At 42.3% G+C, this 11,916-nt stretch overlaps 1 protein-coding gene across 1 annotated transcript in view; it reads left to right on the forward strand.

The window, feature by feature from the left end:
• SFRP1 (secreted frizzled related protein 1) overlaps positions 1-10,633 on the forward strand; it is a 28,076-nt gene extending 17,443 nt beyond the window's left edge. The window contains exons 2-3 of the mRNA XM_018563263.1: positions 5,821-5,898; positions 10,046-10,633. Coding sequence (XP_018418765.1) covers positions 5,821-5,898; positions 10,046-10,368 — 401 coding nt within the window. The 3' untranslated portion in view covers positions 10,369-10,633. The remainder of the gene's footprint in view (positions 1-5,820; positions 5,899-10,045) is intronic.
• The last annotated feature ends 1,283 nt before the right edge of the window (positions 10,634-11,916 follow it).

The following is an 11,916-nucleotide window of genomic DNA, read 5'->3' on the forward strand; positions in this document are numbered from 1 at the left end:
TTATTTACAACGTTAGGAAAATCATTGATAGAAGGTGGCTGGCTGTCAGACTAAAGAAGACATTCGTTTTTCTTATGATGTTTTTCTTAAACTACAGGAACATGTTAAGTTTGTATCAACTGTGTACCTCTATAGAAACTTCAGACTCATGACTGCACTGTCATCTTTGGAGGATGGTAGGTCATTGGGCAAGAACAAAGGATCCTGGTCTTATTCCAAAGGTGCCTTCATAAAAGCCATCTGGACTAGTGGTGTGCAAGCTTTGGATATGGAACCTACATGGCTAAGCTTTTTTAAAAAGAACACTGACTGGTCTCAAAACAATGGCCCACTCATATTTGGGACCTTAGAAAAATGGCCGGATTCATATTTGCACACCCAAGCATGAATTGTCTTCTCTAAATGATTCAAAAATGATCATGCAGAAATTTGATCATGTACGAACCGAAATCCATCACAATCAGTAGATCACTGACCATTTAATTAGGAAGAGGTAATCCAATACCATGTGTGCAACTCTGTGGAATGATTGTTCCTAATGGAATGATCGTAAGTTCCCACGAAAAGGGAACTCCACTTTAGAAAAGGAGTTGAGCACCTTTGATCCTGGGACCTTTCATGCATGCATCTAAATTAGAATATATGATGAAAAGAGTAAAAGAATGGCAACCTGATCCTAAACTAATTAACACATGGCCTAAACTAATTAAGGAATGTCACTTAAAGTGCTTTTTACATTACCTGCATAACACTAAACCCAGATTTGGGAGGAAGTTATACATATCGGAATGATTTGTATTGTTGGGGAACGGAGCATCGGGCATGGGACCACCCAGATGAAAACCATGCAAATGGCAAACATTGATTGTGTGGTCTCTTTGCTCTTTAGGGCATCGAGCCCAAGTCCTGTTCCAACAACCCAGCCACTGTGATTGAAGACTGGCGTCTGGGTTGCACAAGACCTTGTTGGAAGCAGTTGGATTTTTTTTTTCTTATTTATCTTGAAACATTTCAAGCTATACGTCTAAAAGGACTGATATAAGGAAGAAGATCTTTGGTGCACACCAAAAGGTCAAGAGAAAATTTGGTTAGAATCCCATTGAAGGGGCATTTTCTATTTTCAATGAGTGGCCAATAAAGTAGAGAGCCATTGTTATTATTAGTCAAAGAGTTATTATTGTAAATTATTCAATTCGATTTTTTTGAATTTCACATTTGGATATGTGGTGTTGTGTCACAGTTTTATGGTAAATATTTGTAGATACTCCCTTTGGATACCTGAATATCAGCCACTGCAGTCACATCCTTGCTAAATCACTAGATAGTTACATGAGATGCCTCATTGAGATTGTATTTCATTAATATTATATCATATATAATAAATCATTATTATAGGCCAGAATACAGCAAGATAAAAGGAACAGTGAAACAAATAGCCGTGTTTCAGTACTAAGAAATAAGCACAACATATACATGTAATGATTTAATATGGCAATCCCCATGTCACATATATAATTAAAAACTATAAGGACCCATTTAGATCTATGCATGCATCTTTTGTAGCATTAGGTGTGTTGTTGCGCAGCAACACGATTTTGCTTGTGCGCTTACATATGTTGCTGACACGCGATGAATCGCGCTTCCAATACATTTTTTAAATTAGTGTTTGGAGTGGATAGAATTAACAGCCATTGGCCAAGGCCTTTTAATACCTGTTGCCAGTGCATCAAAACTCGTGTTACATGCCTTTCATGCCTTACCATTGACATCTATGTGCCGCCCAATGCAGTAAAATGCAGAAAAAAATGGACATGTGTTATTTTTAAAATACTCCAGTGCTGAGTTCGGAACAGGCACTATCTTTATTATTGGGATTAAAATGCAACAGTGCTAATGGGCACTGAATATAAAAGCAGATATCAATACGATTTGATTAGTTTATTTGCATGGATTCCAGTCACAAATGTTTAAAAGCTCTTTGTCCCTTATAAAGTGTTCATGTCACGATAATAATGTCAGAGCAGAACAGATAGCAAAACAACCTTGTGCACCTAAAGTCACCTGTAAGGGGGTAAGACTTCATATACACATTCAAACCTGGAGCCAGGTTGAATCGCAGGCCTCCCCCAAACTTTCACAATACAGTTGGCATGCCTACCTATGGGTACTGACGCACATTGCATGGTTAGATGTGAATTGGGGCATACCAGCACTCAGAATCTGCATATGGTGCACCAAGGAATAGGAGACCCTCAGAGAGTATAAATGAGGCTTTGCCATGTTACATAGCAGATAAGGTTGGAAAAAGATACAGGCCCATCCAGTCCAACCTATGTGTGTCAGTTTGAGCCTTGTAAGACTATACACACCCCTGTATATTATGCCCATTGAGGAAGGCCATCTTTGAAAGTTGTCAACCCTCCCACCTGATACCAGTACCTGGGGAAGGGAGTTCCACATTATTGCTGCTCTAATGTTAAAGAAAGCCTTGCACAATTTTCGATTTAAAGATTCTTTTCTCCAACCTCATCATCAGAGACTTTAGATTCAACAATTTGTTCCCATCACTACAGTCACCATTGACTAATTTGTAGATAGTAATCATGTGTTCTCAAACACCTGTTCTCCAAGGGGAATAAGTGTAATGTACTTTGTTCCTCATAGTTGAGGTCCACCACCCCCCTTATTAATTTCATAGCTGTTCTTTAAACTCTTTCTAATTTAAGGACATCCTTGTTGATGGGTGACCAGAACTGTACTGCATACTCAAGATGCTTTGAGAAGTATCTGCAGGTACTTTGTGGTAACCTCCTTATCCTGATGCTTGGAGAGGTATCTGCAAGTACTTTGTGGTGACCTCCTATCCTGATACTTGAAGAGGTATTGGCAAGCACTTTGTGGTGACCTCCTTATCCTGATGCTTGAAGAGGTATCTGCAAGTACTTTGTGGTGACCTCCTTATCCGGATGCTTGGAGAGGTATCTGCAGGTACTTTGTGGTGACCTCCTTATGCAGATGCTTGGAGAGGTATCTGCAGGTATTTTGGTGTGACCTTCTTATCCTGATGCTTAAGGAGGTATCTGCAGGTACTTTGTGGTGACCTCCTTATTATGTTGCGTAAAGAGGTTTCTACAGGTACATTGTGGTGACCTACTCATCCTGATACTTAAAGGAGAACTATGGGGTTAGGGCTTTTCCCAATAGTTCTCCTAAGGGTAACGAGAGGACACAAACAAGCGTCCTCCCGTCACCCAAAGCTCAGTATACCGCGAGCTACAGGTCGCGGCATACTGAGACGCCGCAGCCAGAATGGATCCCAACAATTCTGTCTGGATCCACCCAGCTGCGTGAGTGACAGCTGGCTCTGCCTATCTAGAGGCAGAGCCAGAAGTACCCGCCCCCTCCCCTGTCCGTTACGCCAGTCATCGCTGGAGGACCGGACAGGGGAGGGGGAATCCCTGCAGGGAGCCGTGAGTGACAGTCACGGCTCTCTGCACAGATAGATCGAGAAGTGAGCGAGCGCCGGTATGTGTTCACTCACTTCCCGATCTACTGAGCCGACCTGTGACAGTTACATTGTCACAGGTCGGCTCAGATTATGAGGCTGAGTGAAAATCACTCGCCTCATAATTCTCCTTTAAAGAGGGATCTTTGTGGTGCCTAATGCTCAGAGAGGTATCTGCAGGTACTCTGTGGTGACCTCCTTATCCTAAGGAGTGATGAGGTATCTGTAGGTACTTTGTGGTGACCCCCTGCTTATGACTTATCCTAAAGTGGTAACCAAATTAAGAGTGATCAAGTATCCAGGTGCGATCTGATTGTCTGGAGCCATGCCCATAAGGAAGCAGTCTACTGAATATATATGATCTGCTTTCCCGAGGACACATTCATGAATAAAGAATGAGAAGGAATCAGATGCAACTGCTGTCATACATGGGATTGTCCTCCAGGCCATCAGAATGTGGGTGTATCGGGTGTTTATCATCTTTTGTGAACCGCCTTTACATTCATGGAGGGTTTTGGGTATCCCTCTGCAGGGTGTGAACCAGAATTTCTTATATACCTTCAAATTGATTCTTCCATGTGAAGCACAGCTGTCCCGTAAGTGTCGGCCTACTACAAAACAGAGCAGGAAGAAGGTCTGAGATCCCATTTACACATCACAGTCCGACAGACACAAGGAGCCCATCAGTTAAACGTGTCAACCGGAGTATGAGTGTGACTACTTGCACCACTTTATGGAGGCGGTGAGCCTGAATTCCAACACTTGGTCATAAAAGATATCTCAGGTGTGTTGTGAAGGGCCAAACTTGGAGATGCGTGAGCAATTAGCGGAGGTGATATATGAAGAATGAGAAGGAGATACTCTATATACAATTATTTATAGTGAAGTAGTAGAATGGGATCTATGGAGTTATTAGCCAGTTAAGTTCCTAGTTCTTATTCTCCTAAATCTAATATTTATATATAAATATATATATATAAGAGAGTGGCAAGACTGGTACAAGGCAACAGTGCAGTGTCAGATTCCTCGCATCACCTTTCAACATCTCGTGGAGTCACGAGGCGGCCCAACAAAGTCATCTCGTGGAGTCATCTCGTGGCCCAACGAAGTACTGATGGGGTGGTCATAATAATCTGGCCACTCAGTGTATATTATATATAAAGTATAGCATGCATTTTAAAAGATAAGACTATTTGACTGAATATGTAATGTATAAAATATGAACTTGTTTAAATAGATTTGGCAATGACAGGACTATAGAGCTGCAATATGCAGAATAGAGGGAGAAATAACAGGCAGTTGGTGGATAAAGTATAAATCAGAATGTTTCCTCAGAGCTTAGTCTAATACCAAAGACCACAGCGCTGCCATTATCCTGCACGGGTTTGCTATTATCATTGTGTGTTCCCAGCAGAGCTTTCTTTGCTTTCCTTAAAGAAAAACTCCTGACGAGAGATTGATTCAATAAATGAATTTATTTATATACCATCAAATGTATTTTTAAATGCAAACACTTGTAAGTACCTGAATTTGACCTGGTATCAGCCTCTTCCAGTCTGTGTACAGCAGAGCTCTGTCTGGCAACTGTAGAAGCAGTATAAGGAGCCAATCTGTTGTGCTTGCAGTGCAAGTGGCATGCTGATAGGAGGCGATAGTGGAGTGAAAGAGAGATTAACTTAGCAACCCTGAGCTTGCTAAGAGAAGGAGACCGGTTATTAGTCACAAAAGTGTGCTAAAAATGTGATAAAACACTTGTTTTGCACATTTTCAGATATTCCCATTGAAGTCTGTTGGGCCAATGGGGTCCAATTGACGTCTGTGGGGCGTGATTCCTCATGAGAAAAAGCTCACTACTTTGACGTACAACAAGCGGCAGAACAACGCTCAGCTGTGAATGGGCACCATTGACTATAGGAAAAGCGCAACAAATCTCTTAGGTATGAAGGTGGGCTTGGCTTGTTCAATAATTGTTTGCATGATTGTACAGCTTGGCTCAAAGTCTTTCCACGCTACTGGTAAAGGTTTAAAAAAAACCAGCCCATTATCTACGCATATGGATGAGACGAGCGTGCATGCACACTCCTGTGCGGGGCGAGGAGACCATTGGATGCAAGCAAGATCTTCATGATATAAATCTAAAGCTTGAATTGCGCAAACATTCTTCACAATTGCGTAACTGTACTTCGCAGCAAAGATCTTTTCCATAAAATCTTTGTTCTGTAGATTGTATTATTCAGTAGACCCTCCTGAGGACAGACAACCATACAGGACTGATGCAGAGAACTAAGTCTTTGATATGTTTGTGTATTCTGCAGGGTCAGAAGTTTGCCCGCAGTGTGACAGCGAGATAAAAGCGGACTCTCTCTATGAACACTTGTGTGCCAGTGAATTTGGTAAGTCTATCTCACATATCTTACTGTATATAATTCAACCTGTGTGTCTTCATTCCAACAAAATGTTCAAGTCTCATCCTTGTCTTGTGGCCATTCATTACAACGACGAGGGTGGAGCTGTGACACCTCCGTTCTGTTCTAATTAGAGATATGGTCTAAGGGAAGGCAGTTGAGGTGATGGTAAGGGACCTCCTGCTGATCTAATTCTAAAAGACCTTGAGGGGCTAATACATCAGATCCCACTCAGCAACAATGTTTTATTGCTATGTTGAATTGCTTTCTAACATTTCACTCATACATAAAGTGGACCATGCATTAAAAATGAGAGATCCGCTTATTTAAAGAGGGCCCCATTCCCATGTCATGCTGTTAAAAATGAAAAACAAAAAACCTTGTGGGTAACAAATAAGTGAGCATACTTACCATACCCGTGGTTTCCCCCGTGGTGTCTAGGTGAGGGTTACATCACTTTCCTTCTGGTGAGACCCCAGGAAATGGTGAGTAGCTCAGATTTTGCAAGAAGATGCTCCTGCACTGGATGGTGGAGTATCATCTTGTAAGAATTTGGGAATACTCAGCAATCCTTGGGCTCTTGCTGGAAGGATTGTGACGTCACCCCTAGCAGCACACTGGGAGTAAGGTAAGTATATCTACTGATGTTTTTTTTACCCATAGGTTATTATTATTATTACACAGGATTTATATAGCGCCAACAGTTTGCTCAGCGCTTTACAATATAAGGGAGACATTACAATTACAACACAATTCAAGACAAGATGGTAAGGAGGGCCCTGCCCGTGAGGGCTTACAATCTAAAAGGGAGGGGCAAGTGACAGGTTACTTTTTGTTGTATTTTAGTACAGTGCCGTGACATGGGGGCTCTTAGTAAAGAGGCAGACCTTGCATGTAGTGCAAGGCCCACTCTACTCCCCATTGTAGCATCATGGTGAAGCTCAGCAGACTTAGATTCATGGTTTAGAACAGGCCAGTTTCACATCTCAACATAGTTTCGAGGCTGGTGGTGGGGCATAAAGCAATAACTTGCTGTCCTAAAATGAGGAACAATCCTCTTATTTTTAACATAATTATGGAATGAGACGTGGGAAATCCTTCTGTTTTAGGAATTCTTACTCTAAAAGGTATCCAATAAAATATGTAAGGGCTAACATGACCAGTTCTCATTGTGATTGTTCTATGTGAGGAGATTGCAAAGCAGGTCATTTGGTATAATTCAATTTTAAAAATAATGATTGAACCTCAAAAAAACATCAGCTGGTGGTCTTGTTTGTATTTTAGTTTATTTCTACAATTTATATAGTGCCAACATATTATGCAGTGCTGTACAGAGGTCATAGAAACAAATCTATTCGTGTACCCAGGAGAAGCTCACGTGTTAATGCCCCTACCACACACTCACCAGGGCCAATTGGGTGGAAGCCCTTTATATATACTGTATAGTTGTGTGCTTTATTGTTAGCTTTTACACATAATGGAGTGTCCCCATTGACCAACTAGAGGCCACTACTGTTATCAGCCAGCCAGAATGCCCGTGACTGTCAGTCATTGCAGCTGATAGGATGCAGTCTGTGTTTGGCCAACAATTATCCACTGGCTCGTTTGATTTTTCAGTCAAATTTTATGGAGTCGGGCGGAACCAACAGGGCCACAAGGCTCGAATTTTGACTGATTCAACAGGATTCGGATGAAATATGAGTCATATATGTGCAACACGAAATGCACCTACACCAATCAGCAGAAAGGAGTGACCCTTTGACCAACTAGAGGCCACTCCAAACTTGAAAAAGACAGCTCGAAGCGTCACCTCTACAATGTATTAACAGGGACATTATTCTATTTCCTGCTGGTGTTTAATCAACTTGAATAATTTACATGTTTACACATAATGCATATAACATATAGTGTTCTGTTTTTGGGTATAGAGTCCTTTAAATAGCATTTGCGAACATTTCCCCTGTGTCAGTGGTAACAGCAAAGCAGCATGGGAGCTTCTATTATCTGTGTCTTTGCTATTCCAGCTGTTTGTAGGTTGGGATGATACTGCTGAGAGACTCGATGTAGTCATATCCCATTGTAGACGCATGTATAGTCTTCAGCTGTAGGATTTTAGACCATCCCCGGTGACCCTCAGCAGTACAGCCCAGCTAGAGGATACATCAGAACAGCGACAGGAAATAACTAGCCATTGTCGCAACATTCTTTTTCCATCAGAGTTTATTAAAAAGGCTTCAGCCTTTATGTACATCTTGTTTGTATGAAGCTGGGATTTTTGTAGTCCCTTTTTTTTAATGAAGGAGCAACTAAACTTTTATGGAATGTGAGCTTTCTTCATTTAATGCGCAATTAGGGACAGTGGGTCATTTTAAGATATAGGCAAGCTCAGGAGCAGAGTATATATCTTATAGAGTGGGTCATGTTGGTGGACCTTTCAAGCTCAGACTATCTAAGACACTCTTCCTAGGTCTAGCCATACACGTGTAGCTTTCTCTTCAGCAGCACAGGCAGATGGAGAGAAATCACTCAATCCCCTCCATCCATGCTTACCAGTGTAGAAGAAGGAACCTCCCCTGCTGACTATTGTATTTAACAAGAGGGAGGAACTGTGACTGTCAGTCACTGCATCTAGTAGGCCAACAATTGTCCCCCAGCTCCTTTAATTTCTCTGTCAATTTTGTGGAGTTGAGTGGAACCAACAGGACCACCCAGAGATATAGTAAAGGAAGAATCTGGCCGCACGACATTCCGCGCTGAATCAGGTTATTGAAGGTGCATCAGTGATACTGAGTCCTGTCCGAGGTCTGCCCCCTTTGACATGTTTCACCCAATCTGGGCTTAGTCATGGAGAGGGGGTGTTCTGTCGAGAACGCCGACCCAGCCGAATTTGCAAACTCAGCATCTGCGCTTTCGCACAGACGGGATTAACAAGGAAACAGCCATTTATTGACGAAGTATTAATTTGTAATTGTTACCGTTAATAATATGCCATCCATGGCACTAAATGATGGATGGCATTTTATGTAATTACTTACGATATTAATTGTGAGTGTGCATTAAATGCCATCCATCATTTATTGCCATGGATGGCATATTATTACCGGTGACAATTAATGACTGAAACAAAATACTTTGTCATTAAATGCCTGTTTCCTTGATAATCCCGGCCTATGCGCTAGTGCAGATGCTGAGGTCGGCAAATTCGACTGGGTCTGCATTCTCGACAGAACTGGGTAGATCTCGGGCAGGAGTCAGTGTCACTGATGAACTTTCAAAACACTGATTGATCGTGGAATGGAGTGCGGCTGGATTCTTCCTTTACTATATATCTGTTTGGTTGGAGCGAGGACACACTCCTGCCGGCGAGCACCCGGCTGTCTTTTCCCTGCTAAAGCCGTGGAGGAGCGGTGCTTTTTTCCTATGCCTTGGTGAGGACCACCCAGGGCTTGAATTTTGGCCAGCTTAAGCGGACATTATCCAAAATTCAAGCCATATATGGCAGCTTAAGCAGATCCTTATGCTTAACATTAGATACACCTACACCAATCAGCATAAAGGAGTGTCCCCATTGACCAACCAGACGCCACTATTGCTTTCAGCCAGCTGGAATGCCCGTGACTGATAGGATGCTGTCTGTGTTTGGCCAACAATTTTCCACCTGGCTCCTTTGATTTTTCGGTCAACTTTTGTGGAGTCGGGCGGAATCCAACAGGGCCACAAGAGTCGAATTTTGGCTGATTCAGCAGGATTCAGATGAAGTTTGTGCCGTATATGTAGAACACGAAATGCACTACACCAATCAGCAGAAAGGAGTGTCCCCTTTGACCAACCAGAGGCCACTCCAAACTTGCAAAAGACAGCTTGAAGCATCGCCTCTACAATATATTGACAGGGACATTCTATTTCCTGCTGGTTTTTAATCAACTTGAAAAATTTACATATTCACAAGACTTGAGTGCTGATGACAAATTTGTTGCATATAACGATTTCTACTATAAATTGGCATCTAGTAAAAGGTGCTACCTGGACTTGATTTGTAAACAAGCCATCAGAGATTTTAGCCGTAGGATTTGGGGGATTTTGGGTGGGTTAGGAATCAATCTATATCTGCTTCTGATATATTTCTTTGTTTTAGCCTTGAAGGTTTCTGTGCGAGAGGTGAAGAAGGACAGCGGAGACCGAAAGCTGATTCTGAAGAAGAAGAGGGCAATAAAGAAGGGTTCCATCCCGAGGAAGGATTGGGTAGACTTGGTCCTTTACCTGAAGAATGGTGCCAACTGCCCATGCCCCGAGCTGGAGCAACTGAATGGCCAGTTTCTGGTTCTGGGGCGGAAGGTGAAGAATCAACACATTCTTACCGCAATCCACAAGTGGGACAAGGCCAATCGCGAGTTTAACCGTTTTATGCGCAAAGTGAAGAAGACCAAGTGCCCAAAGCCACACTCGGTGTTCATGTGAGACTGTTTTCTCATTTAAAGACAAAGCACGCTCTCCCCCATAACACGCTGTTTCTGCTACTGGAGCTGGGACTCTGAAGCAGATCGAAGCACCGAGATGGTGTTAAGGGGCACATCAGCTTTACCCCTACCCTATATCTCCCACAGACAATGGGAAAAGGACACCCACTGAGACATTGAGACTGCTAAAAAGCCGAGAAACGTATGTCACTCACCTGTAGAAAACAGATTATCATACATACTAGTAGTCTGTGATCACTTACAGGGTCAGTCTGGGATCACTTACAGGGTCAGTTCATCTAAAACTAATTTGTCAAATTTCGGTGGACACCAGCAGGTGTTGCCATTGTCTCCCCTTTTCATATCTCATGAAGATCCTGATGGGAAGATCTATGTTCATTTCTAGACCTGTCGATCTTCCACGGCCATTATGAGAGTGTCTCACTCTCCTTATTAGTTATTTCATATAGTTGATATTGTGGATCTGCAGCGGGAAGTTCTTGCAGCGGGAAGTTCTTGAAAGCTATAAGAATGAACTCAGTCCAGCAGAATCCTGCCATAAATGTAAAATGAGTTTTGGGTAAACTGGCCCTAAGAATACGCCCAATAATTTGGGTTCAGTTCATTAATTTACACCTTTAATTCAAAACAACACAGATCATGTATTGTAATTAATGGGACAGCAGTGATGCAGCTGTGATTGCACAGAATGTGTTCATACATTCATTTATTAAAGGATTGTTTTGGTATAAATATTGTACATCATATGTGATCACTTGTTGAACCAACTTACTCTTTCCATGTTAGGTAACAGAAAGTCCATATGGGCCCTTATGCCCCAAGTATGTTGGCACGTTGGTGTCTCATGCTGGTTCTTACCAGAGCTCTCTTAAGATGGAACTTGTAGTACAGTTTGCACTGAGGGCACTACTGCACCTCGGGGGGTGGAAAAAGGTATTTGTCATGGGCACTCCCCATCCACACACCTGGCACCAGACTGTAGCGCTCCTGCCCTCTTCTTTTTCCTGTTCAGTCTTACAATTGGACACCCCGGTCCAATCAGTATAGGAGCAGCACACTGGCCACCATTCGCTACACCACCCTGGGAGTGCGCCAATCAATCAGTCTCATCTGAACTTTCTATTTGTCATGGCAGACCTGCATAATGGCCCAGCCTTACTGTCAAGAGAGAAGGCTTGGATTGGGGAAGCTAATTTTTAATCTTCTTGCTGCACTAGAAATTCAAGAGAGCCCTTGTTTTTTTAAGAGGACATCTTCCTCCAAGGTCATGCTAAAAAAACAACACAACTACTACGAGTATACTATGCCAGCTAATAATGATAAAGAGTTGAATGCTTTAATTCTAACCCAGACAGACACACTTAGAACATGAACATTCGGTGTTAGCTTAAGTGTCTAGACTCTAGAGGGTTGGTTTGAGTGGTTCAGTTAAGTGTTAAAGTACAATGAAACCTTTGGGGGTTTTTTTGCACAAGCAGTAGATAGATGCAAAAACATTTAGAAAAAAACAAGAAGTTACCAAAAAGGT

This window comes from Nanorana parkeri, unplaced genomic scaffold, assembly GCF_000935625.1.
Source record: "Nanorana parkeri isolate BGI_ZX_2015 unplaced genomic scaffold, ASM93562v1 scaffold646, whole genome shotgun sequence".
Taxonomy (NCBI): Eukaryota; Metazoa; Chordata; class Amphibia; order Anura; family Dicroglossidae; genus Nanorana; species Nanorana parkeri.